The sequence below is a fragment of the Verticillium dahliae genome, genomic scaffold (genome assembly GCF_000150675.1).
Source record: "Verticillium dahliae VdLs.17 supercont1.6 genomic scaffold, whole genome shotgun sequence".
Lineage (NCBI taxonomy): Eukaryota > Fungi > Ascomycota > Sordariomycetes > Glomerellales > Plectosphaerellaceae > Verticillium > Verticillium dahliae.
This window is the reverse complement of record NW_009276926.1, coordinates 315717-332483: the sequence shown is the minus strand read 5'-3', so window position 1 is coordinate 332483 and position 16767 is coordinate 315717. Positions and strand designations below refer to the sequence as shown.

Genomic DNA, 16767 nt, shown 5'->3' with positions numbered 1-16767 from the left:
CTGCCGAACCAAGGTGGTGCCGTATAGCTCAGCCTCTGCAGAATCAGTTCTTCCACGCACTACTTAGTCCAGGCAACTCCTTCCTTCGGTCAGACTTGGCATATCAGAATGGCTCACGCTTCTCAACCTGCTCTCTCCGAAGGCCTCAAGAGGGTACAAGAATCCATCATGGCATCCGCACACACCGCCACTGGTGGTTCCAACAGCACCAGCAACCCCAAGATCGCCCAGCTTGAGGAGCACTCCAAGACGCCCGACCAGGACTCGCGGCTCACAACCGACTACGGCGTCAAGCAGAACAACACAGATGATTGGCTCCGTATTGCTAGCGACGACCATACTGGTCCGGGACTGCTCGAGGATAACGCTTCTCGTGAGAAGGTTAGTTGAGTTTGCTTTCCCAGGTCACTCCCACAGCGGACGTTAACCTCTGGCTAGATCCACCGATTCGATCACGAGAGGATCCCAGAGAGAGTTGTTCACGCAAGGGGTGCGGGCGCACACGGTGTCTTTCGCCTGAAGGAGGCCATCCCTGAACTCACCCACGCCGGATTCCTTACCGACACGTCGCGCGAGACACCCATCTTTGTCCGCTTCTCTACAGTCCTCGGTAGCCGCGGCAGTGCCGACACTGTTCGTGATGTTCGAGGATTTGCCATCAAATTTTATACACAAGAAGGCAACCATGATATTGTTGGAAACAACATCCCTGTCTTCTTTATCCAAGGTTTGTGATTTCTTCTTCATCGCAGCTCAGGGATCAAAGCTAATGGGACTTCCACAGACGCCATCAAATTCACCGATGTCATCCATGCAAGCAAGCCCGAGCCTGACAATGAGGTCCCTCAAGCTCAGTCCGCCCACAACAACCACTGGGATTTTGTTGCACTGTAAGTTTATCCCTTCTAGATGGTCCCATAGTTCAAGGCTGACAGACGCCAGGCACACCGAGGCAACCCACATGTCGCAGTGGACCATGAGCGACCGCTCGATTCCTCGTTCATACCGCATGATGCAGGGATTTGGCGTCAACACCTACACCCTCATCAACGACAAGGGAGAGCGCCACTTTGTCAAGTTCCACTGGACACCTGAGCTTGGCGTCCACTCGCTCGTGTGGGACGAGGCCCTCAAGTTGGCCGGCCAGGACCCCGACTTCCACCGGAAGGACCTCATGGAGGCCATTGAGAATGGCGCGTACCCGAGGTGGAAGTTTGGTATTCAGGTGCTGCCCGAGTCGAGAGAGCACGATTTTGACTTCGATATCCTCGATGCCACGAAGGTCTGGCCCGAAGATGATGTGCCCATTCGCTACATCGGAGAGCTCGAGCTCAACCGTAATGTCGACGAGTACTTCCCCGAGACTGAGCAGGTCGCCTTCGCCACTGGCCATGCTGTTCCTGGCATTGGCTTCTCCGATGACCCCCTTCTGCAAGGCCGAAACTTCTCCTACTTTGACACCCAGCTCTCGCGCCTTGGCGTGAACTGGCAGGAGCTTCCCATCAACAAGGCTGTCTGCCCCGTCATGAGCAACAACAGGGATGGCGCAATGCGTCATACCATCACCAAGGGCAAGGCTAACTACTGGCCCAACCGCTTCGAAGCGAACCCTCCAGCGGCCAAGGCTGAGGGTGCGTACATTGAGTACCAGCAGAAGGTAGCCGGCATCAAGGCGCGCACCAAGAGCGCCAAGTTTAAGGAGCACTACAATCAGGCTCAGTTGTTTTACAACAGCATGTCTCAAGTGGAGAAGAACCACATGGTCGCTGCCTTCTCCTTCGAGCTCGACCACTGCGATGATCCCATTGTCTACGAACGATACACTCAGCGCCTTGCCGACATTGATCTTGGCCTCGCTCAAGCCGTCGCCGAGCAGGTTGGCGGACCTATTCCCCAGAAGGCCGGCCGTCCGAACCACGGCAAGAAGGCCAGTGGCCTCAGCCAGTTTGATTACATGCCGTCGACGCCAACAATCGCCTCGCGCCGCGTCGCCATCATCATCGCCGACGGTTACGATGCCACAGCCTTCAACGCCGCCAAGGCCGCCGTCACAGCTGCATCGGCACTGCCCTTCGTCATCGGTACCCGCCGCTCTGAGATCTACCCTGCTGGTGCCGAAAAGAAGCCCGGCAACGGCGTGGTGCCGGCGCACCACCTTGAGGGCCAGCGGTCGACCATGTTCGACGCCGTCTTCATTCCCGGCGGTGAGGAGTCATTCAGAACTCTGCGCAAGAGCGGTCGTGCCATGCACTGGATCCGCGAGGCGTTTGGGCATCTCAAGGCCATCGCTGCCACGGGCGAGGCCGTCGAGCTCGTCAATGCTGCCATTGCGCTGCCGGAGATCAAGGTCTCGCAGGGTGGAGTTGAGGAGAACTACGGCGTCATCACACTCAAGGACGTCAAGTCTGACAGTCTCAAAGAGAAGGTTGAGATTGCGAAGGATGGTGCTGGATTCCTCGAGCAGTTCTTCTATGCCATTTCGCAGCATCGTGCTTGGGCACGTGAGCTCGATGGACTCAATGTCCAGGTAGCCTACTAGATAACGGTTGGAGTGACTTTCCTAATACCCCAGATTTTCAAAGTGTCTGACGTTTGTCAGAGAGGTTTGCCTGATATGATATTCGTGACGGTACCGATTCTCCAGTACAGGCATTGTATATGTTCCGTGAAGTATTCAAGAGATGAGTTGAAGGGTATCTGATCATTCGCACCATACACAAGACTGCTCGTCAACTGTAAAGACTCCGTTCCCCAGCGCTAAAATCTCAAATGCTTCGTGTGTTTCGTCCTAGCCGTTATTCATGTCGTCCATATTGTAATGCATAGGCATGACCGTCATGCCATCTCCATATAGCACATTTGTATCATGCATCTGAAGTGACCCGTGCTGTTGCGAATGCTGCTGCTGCTGCTGCTGCTGCTGCTGCTGCTGTGGGTTTGTGCCAGGTTGCTGCCCCCAGAACATACCGTCGAGATCCCACATCCAATCCTGTTCCATGAAAGCAGCGACCTCCATATCCGTGTCAAGCCGAATGGGAGACATGCGGAAGTCAAAGTCCTCCGCCGTCTGTCCCATTCCACCCGTTGTTCCGTATAAGCTACTCACGTCGCCCTGAGCCACGGTGTCGGTGCCGATCAATCTAGCCGCTGCCGTCAGGGACGGCTGAACCTCTTCATTCTGGCAACTCGCTTCATATACGCGCCTCACAACCTCTCGGCTTCGACACGCTGTCAGCGACCAGTCACCGACGGCGTCGAGGATCTCGAGTGTCGTCTCGATCTGGCTTCTCCACGTCCCCGCCTCTGGGTTGCCCGGCTGCCAGCACAGCCGCAGCAGCGGGATCATGGCAGCCTGGTACAAGAACCAAGCAGCGTTCCAGCCCAGCATCTGGTTCCGCGTCCACTCCTTCGCGATGTCCTCGATCGTCTGCGCCGCCATGTCAGAGCACGTGCTGATCGACGCGAGGATCTCCTCGTCGTTGAGCACGCCCGACCCAGGCGACGTCCCTGCGTCGGCGGACGACGACACGGACGACGGCGCGTGCGAGGCGCGCCGGTGCGACCGCGCCGGCACCGGCCGCTGCTGGCTCGCGGCCCAGGTGAGGAGCACGGGCCGGTGAAGCAGCATCCTGAGGTTCTGGTAGCGCCACTTCATGACGCAGCGGGCAATGTACAGCGGCTCGGCGCAGGGCTGCGTCGTGCCGAGAAGCCAGGGCAGGCTCTCGTACCAGGTCACGAGCTGCGTGTCCATGCTCTGGCGGTCGTCGGTCGAGGGCAGCGAGCTCGCGGCGAGGGTGTCCTGGATCTGCGTGGCGATTCGGCAGAACTTGATGTTTTCGATCATGGGGAGCACGCCGGCATGCTGTGCTGACTCGGCGGCCTTTTTGAAGCGATGCCCATCAGCAAACAAAAAAAAAATGACATGGCGCAGGGATGAATGATTAGTACGAGGCGGCATACCTGACTGATGCCCAGCTCGGGAGGCCGGATGTTGATTCCAGGCCCCCGGCGGCCAAAGGAGGGACGGCCCATAGTCGTCGTCGCCCATGTGTCAAGGCAGAACAGGGACCACCATGTCCTCCTCCTGATCTCGGCGGCAAGTACGTCTGTTTCTGACAGGCCCTGCGCGAGGGATTCTCGGTGGAGGCCCAGTGCACTCGCCATGCGGACGGCGGCTCCGAGAATCGCGTTGGCCATGTTGGGGCGGTTGATATAATGCAGATAAAATCCTCCGATAATGGCCAGAGCCTGGACCGTCTCGACGCGGCTGGATCCGAAAGAATCAATGGTGAGGTGAGCCATGGCCTGCTGGTACAGCTGTTCGTGATGGAGGTCGCTCGACTTGGTGGCCGCGATGCTGCCCATGGCCAGCACAGCATGCAGCAGGGCCAGCCACGGCGAGTCGACGCGCTGACCAAGGGAGTAGTCGGCGCGGAAGCTTGCCTCGTCGAGCATGGGAATGAAGGCGTGAACCCGCTTGAAGTAGGCGTCGACAAAGGTCTGTCCGCGCCACGTCCACGGGACCTTTGCTGCTGGTTTTGACTCGACGGCTGAGGCGCGGCGCATGGCTTCGGGTTGAACGGCGATGGCACCTGTGGCAGCCGCCATGTTGCGAGGCGTGGCGAGGGCATTTCTGAGCTGCGGTTTGAGCTTGAGCATCACCATGAGAACCGCCTTGACGGACGAGGCCCCCAGGTACGATGCGCGCTTGTCCATTGTCAGTGACAGGGCGTTGACGTCGTCCGACTCGACGGGGATGGGCTCGTGTTCGCGTCGCTCTTCATCCCATTCCGAGTCCTTGGTCGGCATCTGCTCAAGCTCGGCAGCACCAGGCTCTAACTCCTGGTCGAGTGATTCCTCGTCATCCTCTAGCGGTGAGGGATTGGCAGGCGGAGATGGCAGCGCCGCCTCGTCATGAGGTTTCGTCGGATGTCGCAACAGTTCCAAGAGCTCTTCTCGCGTCAGTGGTAGAAGCTCAAAAATTTCCTGGTTCGGGAAGAGACGATTGATGACGGATCGGCATTCTTCCAGTGACTGTGACAGATTCTCAAGAACTCTGCGACAGGCTCGTGTCAGCAACTGCGGGGCGCCACGATCGACAATAGACGACCCGCTCAGTAAGATTTGGAGGGGGATCACATACTTCCTCGATGGCACGACTCGGGGTCGGTGCTTGTCGTAGAAGCACTTCTTGGGCACCCGTGTCGAGATACACTGTCGGCACGGGTGCTGTCCGTCGCAGCGAATCTTCCGCCGCTTGCATTCGGCGCAGGCTTTGGAGACCTTGACTGTCTTGGTGTCTGAGGCATCAAGACCGCCCAACTGGCTGGCTGACGCAGGCTGAAGACCTCCCTCGACCTGAACTGCGTGTGGATCTGTGTCAGAGGAACGAGACTCAAATCGAAGGGCATTTAAAGCCTACAGTTGTGATACATGTCGTCGCCGTTTTGTCACAAGTGGAGATATCGTATCATGAATGACGAAGTTACAATGGCTGAGTGAAGCGTCCAAAGGGAAGGCGAACGACCGAATGAGGGCTCCCAACTGAGCTGACTTGAGAGTTGAAAACCAAAAGATGAGACTGAAAAGGACGTATCAGGGCAGTGTCCCCATCTTTTGCAGGGGGAGGTGGCTCGGTCGAAGGGGAGTCGAGTGCTTCACATGACGCTGAGAGTCGGTCTCAAAGATGAAGAAAAGGAGGGGGAAGATGGGGGAAGATCTGTGTACCACACCAGGGGACAAGCGCGTCGAATGACTTTATTCGACAGTGTCTGCTAGGTCCCTGGCCTCCTCTCTAGCTCTGGTTCGGCATAACTTTGAAAATTGAGGGGTGACGGTGGGGAATCTGGGGTACATGAGAGATGGTACGGTTCGGATAGCCGACAACCCCTGAGGTGCGGAGAAGATGGCAGCGATGCGTCCCGCTGGTCGAGCTTTGTTTCCGTCGTGAGGGGAAGCCTGGCAGTGGCCTCGTGTGAAGAATTGAGAACCCTGAACTGCAGCCACAAACCGTTGTCGAGAAACCTTGCATGCTTCCGCCGAGGAGCCTCGGGGGTGTGTGCCTCGGACTAAGCCGCCTAGAGCGGAGATGATGCGGCAGAGGTTCAGTCCTGCAGACTTAGCCTCCTCTCAAGACTCGTCACCTGAGCAGAATAAGCCCACGCCGTCCAAAATCGCGAGGCCCGCGTCGCCGATGCACAACTCCAAAAGAACCAGCCTTTACCCTGCATGCAGGCTGCACGGGAGGCGGCTGGTTGGCAACGGAGCTTGGCCTAGCATAAGACGCTAAGCCTATACCGAGTACGGATATGCTCTCTCCGCTGTCTCAACAAGGTAAGACGCCAAAAGATGTGCCACCATGTTGGGTCGATAAATAATGCGGCGGCAAATCTGACGACAACCTTCGGGCGAGGTGGCATGATGCCTGGTTTGGTTTGCCTCTTCGCGTCGTCGTTCCGACGTTTGTTTGTTGCCCAGAAGGGTGTGCAAGATTCTACATGCGAACATTTCTCTCCTCTTTGACAAAGACTCAGTCTCATTGCTGGTAAAACAGTCATGCTCAGAAACACCGAGGACCCAAAGGACAAGGTCGTTCTGGCTGGAATCTCCACGCTCTGCTGTGGAGTCGACCAAATAAACGGCGTGCGAAGCGCGAAGTTTCCTTGAACTAGGTACTCGGCGCGGCTCCCGCAACCTGGACGCCCGGATCAAAGTGACCCTTGAGCGGGCTCACTTTTGGTGCTAGAGAACGAAATTACAGAAGGCCATGGTCCTGTTGCCTGCGGTTGAGCCACATAATCGGCACAACTACAAGCGGTCTTTTCACAGCAGCTCCAGAATGTTCTATCATTCGTTGATCGCAGAACACAGTAGTGATCGAAGGACGAGAGAAGAGGCTCTCAACTTTCCTGCTACACCCAGCTATATTACTAGCAATGCGTCTAGTTGTTACCGGTTTTGATCCTACAGTCTTTGTCCCTCCAAGCTCAACAGCTCCCATTTCCAATCTGCTATGGACTCTATAGCTTCCGAGATACAGAATGGAAGTCAATCATGTCCGGATTCCTTGCGGACTCACCCCTGCCTTCACTGACTGCCCGCAATTCTGTGCAGTCTGTCGTGCAGCACTGACTCAGAATACGGCCTTCCAACCCCAATACGATCTACAAAGCGACTACCGGAGTTTGGCGCCACCTTCTTCGTACATTTGCCATCTCTTCACGATGACAGGCCCGGCGTCGCCTGCTTTACGGACTGCCGCCGGCGCCGGGGGAGCTGTCTGCGGATTGGAAGATGTGTTGGGAATCGTCTCCCAAACTCTGTCCCTGCGGAAGAGATTGCCCAGTCTGCCGCTAACGGGTTCATGGCGTGTTCGAAGAGGATCATGTTTCGGAAGACTCGCTGAGTCGCTGTAGGCACCTCTGAAGGGCATTGGTATCAAATGTCTTTGCGTTTCGGAAGGCAAATTTGCCCTGTCCTGGGGAGCTTCATCAGGGTGAGTCGTGGCTTCCTGGTTGGCCGACTTGCGGACTTGATCGCATGCCGCGAAAGCACTTTGGCCTCCGACTGCACGCGCAGAGGGAACATCTCGCGAAGCAGCATGACCTTTCGGGACAGCCTCGATGCGACTATTCGAAGAGGCCCCTGCAGCCCCCGTTGTGTTTTGGTTCTCTTTGTTGACCGAACCCTGCCTCAGACGACCTTTGCTGGTGTAAATAGGTGTGCTGGTCCTCGATCGCTCTTCTGAGCTCATCCTGCCGAACTCCTCATCCCTGATGCTGAGATGGTCCAGAGAAATGCGCTCCCGATGTTCGAGACAAGCGTCAGCGCCGCGTACCCTCTCCGGCACCTGTTCCTCGCTTACGGCGACTGGCTGGCCAAAGAGAGCGACCCCGGTACGGCTCAGAAAGTTGGACATTTCGACACCGACGACGCCAATCTTGGTGGGCATGTCCATGGTGAGCCAGCCTCGAAAGCCGCCGTATCCACCACCTGTGTTGCTGCCGTCTTCGTCGGGAGAAAGTTCGAACCCGTGGCTGCTGTTTCCAGGGATGACGGCCGGCATACGACTGCGAACGCGGCTCCAGCACTTTAAAAAGGCGAGGATGAAGCCAATGACGAGAACGCTGACGCCAGTCCCAACGGCGAGGGTGGCGGGGAGGAAATGGGGTTGGGAGCTGTAAATGAGGCCGACGACGCAATAAATAGCAATGGCAATCGAGAAGAGAAAAACGGACGCGATAATGAGGTACTTCAGACGAGACTGTCGAGGGGTAGGATCTTCGACACCTTGATAACGAGGTGAGAGCGTCGCAGGGACAATGACAAACTGACTGGGCATTGTCGATGGCGTTGTGAGTGGGAGCAATGAAGTTGGAAGGGAGGTTGACGATGATGCAGTGCGAGGGCAGGCGTCAATGTTGTGGTTATCATATAGGAGACGCCAGCTGCGACTGAACAGGAGATTCAAAATTTTGGGACTACTCCGGAACTTCTTGACGTGCTCGTCAGCTTATTCACGGACAAGTATTGTTGGGTGGTCTACGCATTGCTGCCCCAGGCGTGCAACAACAGTCCGACACGTGTAAGTCAGTCAAGAAACACACAAAGGCAGCGGCAGGCCCGATATTTTCAACAAACTAAACTCTCAAGTCGTTTGGTTTCCCGAACGCCACTTATTCCTGGGTAAGGAGAGTGAGTGGACTGACTATGCAGAGGAGAGACTGAGAAGTCGAGATGTGACAACTCTGGAGTAGGCGTATGAATTACGTCGTGGAAAATGAAAATTGCAGCAACGAAGTAGCAACATCATCTATCAATATCAGAGCTAGAATCGGTTCAAAGACTTACTAGACAACGTCTGGAAGAACCGGAAATGTTGGTCATCATCTTGTCATTTCTTCCATGTCCATCAGCAGAAAGTCACCCATTCCCAGCTCACCGATGCTGATTAGGTATGGGTGGACATTTCCAATGAATGTTTTGCATCAGAATGGGACTTGTCTGCACTGACTAGACCATTAACCATCGCAGGACTCCGGTGTGCGTGCTTTCTGGCAGTACACGCCTCAAAAGAAACTTTCGCGATCTGTGCTCACCGAGCTGGGCACACCGAGATGCTGGCGACAGTACCCCCGCACCAACCCTACAGCCTGCCTCTTGCAGCGCCTCCAGCGCAGACAAACGCGACGGTGTTAGGCACTGCGTACCACCTCTGCCCCTCCCCACCATCACATCAAATTCTGCCCCACGTCGCAACCTGATCGTTGTCGTTTTGACCCATTTGATCGCACTCACAACCTCCAACCTGTTTGCGCTCATCACGCTTGATCAAAGGCGAGGTCGCGATCTGTCGCCCGGGAGCTCTCATTCGAACTCATCTAAAACCCCCCAAGTCAGCCATCATGGTCTACTACTTCACGTCCAACGTTGTCGAGCCCTCAGCCCGCATCTACGTCGGTAAGGACAAGTTTGAGAGTGCGTGACGATGCCCTCACCCTGCCGACACGGACTAGGTTGGCCGGTAAACATGAGCCAAGACTGATGCCAGACTCTCCCAGACGAGGATCTCATCAAGTATGGCTGGGAGGAGGACGTGTGGTGAGTTTCGCCCAGACCGATCCCTACCGCGGCCGCAAACCCCGCTGACCTTTCCAGGGTATGTCTCTCGCACCGAGAGAAGGGCCACATGTCATCACGCGTTTCTCGCTGACATGGCCAGTTCCACGCCGACAAGCTGTCGAGCGCCCATATTTACCTCCGCCTGCGTGAAGGCGAGAAATGGGACAGCATCCCCCAGCCTCTCCTCGACGACCTCGCCCAGCTCACCAAGGCCAACTCCATCGAGGGTGCGTAGCCTTTTCCACTCATCGATGCCCGCCATGCCTGGAATCAACATCGCTTACTCGGCCGCAGGCAACAAGAAGGACAACGTGACGGTCATCTACACCCCGTGGTCCAACCTGAAGAAAGACGGCAGCATGGCCACGGGCCAAGTCTCCTTCAAGGATCCCCGCAAGGTCTGTCCTCCCGCCGTCCACAACCTCCTCAATCCAACACGACTACACCCCGAAGAGAGGGGCGGGACTGACAGGTCCTCAGGTCAAGCGCATCCTCGTCCCCCAGCGCGAGAATCCCATCGTCAACCGCCTCAACAAGACCAAGGTGGAGGCGAAGCCCGACTTTGCCCAGGAGCGCGAGGACCGCCTCAAGGAGCTCCGCCAACGCGACCAGGCCGCCATGCTCCTGCGCCGCAAGGAGGAGGCGCGCGTCGCGCTGGAGCGCAAGGAGAAGAAGTATCAAAAGGACCACGCGTACGACGATCTGTTTACCGAAGATGCACTGGAGGGCTCGAGCAACCAAAACAGGGATGCCGACTGGGAGGATGACTTCATGTAACTGCCACGGTTGATCAAAGTGAAAAACTGACACAAAAAAAAAAAGTAAAAGAAAGAAAAAGGACGTGGTATTTTCGAGATTAAAACTAAGATCGCTTCGTTTGACTTCATCCTCGACACAACAAATTGGAAAAGGGGGAGGGGGTATCCATCACTCCGTCATCAACATTCGCAGCCGTGGCCTGCGCGCCACGTAGGCGACGGCGACTGCGGCGCCAAGTCAGCTGCACATCCCGACGCCTAATCGCCCGCCGCCAATCCCTACCGACTCCATAGCCTTCGTCACGTCACCCGTTGACGCGTCGGCAGCTTTATCGTAACCCGCTCTTCCTTTCTCGCTGTGCGCCACGCGGCCCTTGTCGCCGTGTCCCTTACGAGCCGCCTGCGAGCGCGCCAGCATGGGTGCCTCGTCCTCGTCCTCCCCCAGAAGATCGCCTAGGTCTTCATCATCGCAAGGGTCTAGAAAGGGTGAGCTTCCCAGTTCGTCGCCGTCGCCGTACTGCGCGAAACGCTCCTCGGCATTCATGATTCGCACAATTGGCTCACCGCCAGGTAGTCGAACAGTTTCTGCGCCGAGCGTCTCGGCAATGTCAAGAAGCAGCACATCCATGGGGCAGATGTACGCCACCATCTTGCGCTGACTCCAGGCCAGCACGTGGCCACACACGCGCCCCATCTCGCGATCCATGATCCACGCGCCTGAGTCGCCCGGGATGCCCATGCTCGGCGATGCCATCCCGCTGGTGACTTGGTACGAGTGGCTGGGCGATTGGCGACCGTAGATCCTAATGCTGACCATGGCTGGCAAGATCCGGCCCGACTGCAGACCACTTGTGCGCGCGATACACTGAACCTCTAGACCAGGCAGAGCGGAGGACGGCGTCACGTCCATCGGACGCATGAAATTATCCCCAGTTGGCGCTGCAGCGCTCTTCTTGGTTGTCTTTTTGAAGTGAGGGATAGTGTTGTCGTCGGGTAGCCTCTCTCGATGAAATTCAAACAGCGCCCAGTCGATCTCATGAACGAGTCCGTCCTGCTCACGGCGCCGTATCCCGCTCGACGCGTAGACCTCTCCGAGGCTATACGAGTCGAGGTGGTCTTCGTCAGCTGTCTCTGCGCAAGGGTAGAAGTCGTCGTCGACGTCGTCCATGGCCGGCTGCGTCACGACGTATCCCTCTCCGCAACCAGGCTCAACGCCGGGAATATCGCCAGGCTGGCCGTACTCTCCGTCGTCGCTCTCGGACTCGTCATCCGAAGTGTCGCTGGTGATGTCCGTCTCGGATGCTTCCGAGTCGCTGTCCGAAAACTCGCAAGCGATGTCCTCAGATCCACTGTCATCGGCAGAGTCAGCATAGAAGTTCTGGAGAGACATGTCGTCTGGTCTCGCCATACTTCTGTGGGTTGACTCGGCAGGGTCTTTCTGAGGCGCTCGGTCCTGGTCTGGATCATCGAGCATGTGGTGCACTGTCATGCCGTACGGCTTGTCGTCCACGATGACGAGTCCGCCGAAACTAACAGGAGGCAGGTGACGGTCGCCGATCCAGGCGCCAATGCTGGCCCCGTTATTTGGGCACTCTTGATAGCTAGGATTGGCGGGCTTCGTTTCTCCGCCGTCACTACCTTCTCCGGTCATGCTACGCTTTGGATCGCCCGCTTGCTTTCGGGACAGCACAATCTGGCCCTTGCAGACCTTAAGGCCGAACTCATTGCCAGCCTCAAATATCTCGCCGAGCTTGCGTTTGAGGATCGCCTTGACCTTGCTGACGGAGGTGCAAACGACGAGGACGGTAGGTTTGGCTTTCTGAGGCGAGACGCCGATAGACTCGAGGGAGATTTCAACAGTTTCAGGATACTTGCGATAGAAATGACGCAAGGCCTGGTTGACCTGCGGCATGACGGTCGTGTGCCACTTTTCAATGGCATCAGGGGAGAGGGGCACGTTAGGGTACAAGCGCTGCTTGGAAGGCTTGACCGAGGATTGCTCGACTGTCGAAATCTCAAAATGTGAACTTTGGAGTGCATGGGGAGAAGGGTTCTTACGTTCAGCGTCGCGCTTCGCAAGAAGAGCTTTCTCGGATTCCATGGCAGGCACTGGTGCCGAAACGGGAACACGAGCGATCGGGACCTTCATCTCATCCGACGCCGTCTGGCGGGGCTGAATCTGGGTGGCCGGGCCTGCTTGGGAAGCCTGCGTCAAGATTGAGGATTTCGTGTCACCGAGGTCCCGACCAAGACGCTCATCCAGGCCGCTGACGCCGTCCAAGATACAGCATGCCTCCAGGTAACGGCTTGCCTTGACTTGAACATTGGCCAGGAGCTCTTCGCCAACGACCTTGCCGGCGAGTTCCTGATCAACAGCATCCCAACAAACCTGCACGGCCTTCACATAGAGGGTGCCGCAGCGAATGGCAAGCTGTTCGAGGATGGATTCCGGAATGGAGGGCGACAGCGGGTCCGGCACCAGGTATTCCAGGCGTGTCCACAATCCGATGGACGTCAAAGTCATGGCCAGTGAGTACAGGTCGAGAATCCTCGAGTCCGTCCGGTCAGTGATTGGACCAGCAGGTGCCGTGCGCGGGTCCAGAGGGTGGCGATAGAGTTGGATGAAGGGAACTTCCTCATGGTCAGATGGCGCATCCGGAAAGAGATCAAATGAAGAAATCAAAGGGCGGCGAATGTCGACCTCATCACTTGTCAAGTCAGGTCTGTCGGGATTATGCGTGTTACAGAACGTGACGTTGCGGTCAAGGATGTTTCCGTGGGTGATGCCGCGCGCGTGAAGGTCGAAGACGGTATTGGCGAGGTTGTTGGCCAGGCGGAACTTGGCCTCCAGCCTGGGTTCGAAGTCCGGGCGCATCAGTAAATCGTTCAGTGTGCACAGGTTGTCCACGGGGTTACGGGTGTTGCTGTCCTGGCGGATGGCGTTGAAGGTGGGCGGAAACTGATAGACGAGACCAAGGCGGGAATACTGGAGATCTTCAAAGTAGCCCAGTAGTCGGGGCAGTCCTGTCCAAGCACCGGGAGCTCTTTGCGACTCACGTTGCAAGCCTGCTGAGAGTTTTTCGAAACGAGCCATGGGTGGCATGATGCCAGTGGTGGCATAGACGGGGTCGAACTCGGCAAATTCGAGAAGGAGAGGGCCCGAAGGCTGGGGCCCGATCTGCTTTCCCATAGCCGCCAAGGCTTGTCTGCTCATCAAAACAATATCCCGAGTAGCGGCAGACTGGGTGATGGGCATGGAGTTCAGGTTGGTTAATGACGATGGGTCGATTTGTTGAGGTGTTTGCATGCGAGTCGACTCAAACGAGCGCAGGTCCTCTGCGGATGCCATGGATTTGGAGAGCTTCGTACGGCTTGACGACGCAGAAAAGACACCGGAGGAGCGGGTTCTAGACAAGTCGTAGAGCGTGTCGACAGAGGTGGTGAGGTCGCGGATGAGATCCTCAAAGCGGCCTTTGTCCCATGCGACGATTGGAACCTTCTTGTCGCCGGAAGACTTTTCGGACGCCTTACCGCCGCTGACAAGGGCTTTTGAGCTCTGCCATAGTGGCTCGGCCTCGGCGACAATGTCGTGAATAGTCGAGAGGATGCTGCCTACGACCTCGCTCAGACCGGCCTTGGAGAGCGACTCGTCGATTTCTTCGGTCTGGCTTGGATCGGACCATTCCATTCCCCAGCTTACGAACCGATCCTTCTGGATTCGCAGCTTCCTGTGAAGGGCCTTGATGTCAGGGTCCTCGGCATTTTGAACGGGTTGGGTGAGAAAGTCGGATGACTTTTTGGTGTCGTTATAAAGCCGGCTTAGTCGCCGGTGCATGGGTAGCTGATAGCCCCCAGCTGGAAAGACTGAGTCCATAGCTGACAATGGTATGGTTCAAAAAGAAAAGAGCTGTTGGACGCTGTGTTTGGAACCAGAGGAGGCGTATGTCATTGCAGGGCGAGCATAGTCGCGAAAGATATCTGGATGTTTGGCGTGGGCGCGGACACCAGTTCAAAAGGGCGCGGCTGTTGAGATCGGCAGGCGCAACTCGGCGGGGACCACGCCAGGATTTTTGATGAACAGAGTTTGCCCAGGTGTGAGGTGAGTGTGCTGAAGAGGCCGAGTGGCAGTGATCTTTGGTGAGTGTCGCAATGTGTTGATGATGGGATCTGGTGGTGGTGATGATGAAGAAGAGCCTACTTCGCAGAAGAGGCAGAGGGAGTGTATGAGAAAGGAATAATCCTGGTGCCTATCGTATAGCCAAATCACCCGAATGCTGTCTATGGCAACGATGAAGAGGGCCTTGGGGGTGGTGTCTTGGACTCGTGGTAAGAGGACCTGAGGATGTCGTCGTCGCGGCGGCTTTGGCGGGGCTGATGCGAGGGGCGAAAGCTGCTGCCTGACGCCAATCTGTTGGTCACGCTGTGATTGGCCATCAATTCGGAAGCCTGCAGGAGTGGAGCCGGGGCTGGTGGAGCACAAAGCTTGCTGAGGTGCACTAATAATGCACCAGAGCTTACGTGGTTGCGTGGGAGGCTCCTGCAAGGCTCGTGCTGAGAGCGCGACCAAAGGTTCAGTCACGTGCGCCCATACTCGGTCATCCCTTGTGACATTGCCCTGAGTACCGGCTAAGGTCAGGTAAAGTACCTAGGTAGGTTGGTAGTCAGGGGTTCAAGGCAAGGACACGGTCAACGGCGGTTGATCCGATTCTTTGAGAAAGAAAGCACCAAGGCATCACATAATTCATTGACCACTGAAATATCGGGACGCTGCGCGGAGGCCTGAAAACAAGCTCATCCGACTGACCCTGACTCCGGCTCTCCATATGGCGCATCGCCAGTGAGGAGGACACAGTGCATCGGCCAGAGACGGGTTCTGGGTGCCCGATACTGCTGCCTACCATTCAGTTTGCTTTCAGGGTCTGATGGGGAAGCTCTCGATCGCTTAGCTTGGGGCTCAACACACCACACGGGCTTGGGCCACCACCTCCACGATGAAGACTTGTGATATTGCCTCTGGTCATGCCCACAAGGCAATGGGCAGAGAGGTCTATGGAAATTAGACATCGCCTTGTTGTTCGGGCATACGTACTCCTCAGTCAACTTTTGCGAGCTCAGGAAGCTCCTTCATTCCTGGGAGCTCATGGCATCAGCCACATGTCAAGATTTCCCCTAAACGGCTGCCTGGATCTCCACTCGGCCGGAACAGCCCACAAAATCCGACAGAGAGAAGGATGTCAAGAGCTTAATTTATGGGCGCTAGGAGCCCGAGCTTTCTCGAAGATTACAGGACGCACAACCATCCATGTGCTTCGGCGACGTTTGCTGGCGTCGTACTGGAAATTCGGCGCAAATCTCCACTCAGCTGACCGAATCGTGTTCACTGCAATCCAACAAGGAGGTCGAGCAGAACAGCACACATGTTTACCTAGTCGTTCGGCTCGTGGTGGTTGGGGAATGTGCCCCTTTAGCTAACCGTCATAACATTAGGAACCTGGGGCCATGTCACCTGAATGATTTCGTGATAAGCGAATACGTGCTTATTGCATTTGAAATCTCGAATCCCCGCTACGACACATTAATTTTGACCACGATCAGCATTACAATGGGTGTACTGTCATACTCTTACTGTGACAAGGGTCTCTCGCCTCGGCCTGCTTTCGGCCCCATCTCGATCGTACCCTCAACGTGCAGGAGACGGAACACCTACCTCGCAAGTGGCAGCCTAGCTGGCCTTAAACTGCGGGCGACGACCGCAGCTAAGGTTGCTGCAAGTGTCACGTCGGATACTCCGGGGCCACAGGTATTTCAAACGTTGCTGCCTGCCTCGTCAAAAACTTGTGTCAAATAACGCTCCAACTGGTCAAGCTAGGCATGCCAGTGGCCAGGATGCGCCGCGCCGCTGAGTCCCGATGAATGCAAAGCAGAAGAGAATAAAGAACTGTCAGAAATCCTTCCTATCTTTGGGAGAACACCTGAACAACGATCGCTTCAAGCAGTATGCCAACGACTCGTGACCTCGTGGGACACATCGAGCCCGAGGTGATGTAGTAGGAATAAGCGAAGCTATCTAACCCCATAGCGGCTTGAGATTTGACAATTTTGGATCCTTGACCAGAAACCAAACTTGAGTGTACTCAAAGGGTGACATTAACAGGCGAACTCTCGACGCCATGGGTTACAGGGCAAAGCTTCGATATTGAAGTACAGTATCAAATCGAAATAAAACTCCCCAGCCATCGCCTGGAGAAGACAAGTTTGGCGACTCAGCAGGGCGAGTAGACGAATCTCGATGAGACAGCCGGGTCTTCTTTTTTTTTTTTTTTTTAAAAAAAAAAAAAAAAAAAAAAAAAAGAAATAGGTTCTATGTTGAACCAATATTAGGGGATTC

The 16767-nt window shown here is 56.1% G+C and overlaps 5 protein-coding genes across 5 annotated transcripts; 2 read left to right on the top strand and 3 right to left on the bottom strand.

The window, feature by feature from the left end:
• Positions 1–108: 108 nt before the first annotated feature.
• VDAG_03661 (catalase-1) lies at positions 109–2539 on the top strand (the record flags this gene model as incomplete). The annotated part of the gene is made up of 3 exons (XM_009653745.1): positions 109–381; positions 439–633; positions 785–2539. The coding sequence occupies 3 exons, from the start codon at positions 109–111 to the stop codon at positions 2537–2539; spliced, it is 2223 nt and encodes a 740-aa protein (XP_009652040.1).
• Positions 2540–2788: 249 nt separating this feature from the next.
• On the bottom strand, positions 2789–5435 carry VDAG_03660 (uncharacterized protein; the record flags this gene model as incomplete). Its single annotated transcript, XM_009653744.1, has 4 exons — positions 2789–3880; positions 3961–5056; positions 5144–5363; positions 5423–5435. The coding sequence occupies 4 exons, from the start codon at positions 5433–5435 to the stop codon at positions 2789–2791; spliced, it is 2421 nt and encodes an 806-aa protein (XP_009652039.1).
• Positions 5436–7174: 1739 nt separating this feature from the next.
• Positions 7175–8341, bottom strand: VDAG_03659 (uncharacterized protein; the record flags this gene model as incomplete). The annotated part of the gene is made up of 1 exon (XM_009653743.1): positions 7175–8341. The coding sequence occupies one exon, from the start codon at positions 8339–8341 to the stop codon at positions 7175–7177; it is 1167 nt and encodes a 388-aa protein (XP_009652038.1).
• A 1063-nt stretch (positions 8342–9404) lies between these two features.
• VDAG_03658 (coiled-coil domain-containing protein) lies at positions 9405–10398 on the top strand (the record flags this gene model as incomplete). Its single annotated transcript, XM_009653742.1, has 5 exons — positions 9405–9477; positions 9561–9595; positions 9722–9848; positions 9916–10019; positions 10102–10398. 5 exons carry the CDS (start codon positions 9405–9407, stop codon positions 10396–10398), a joined length of 636 nt encoding a protein of 211 aa, XP_009652037.1.
• A 219-nt stretch (positions 10399–10617) lies between these two features.
• Positions 10618–15400, bottom strand: VDAG_03657 (uncharacterized protein; the record flags this gene model as incomplete). The annotated part of the gene is made up of 4 exons (XM_009653741.1): positions 10618–14234; positions 14898–15024; positions 15184–15269; positions 15343–15400. 4 exons carry the CDS (start codon positions 15398–15400, stop codon positions 10618–10620), a joined length of 3888 nt encoding a protein of 1295 aa, XP_009652036.1.
• Between the last annotated feature and the right edge of the window lie 1367 nt (positions 15401–16767).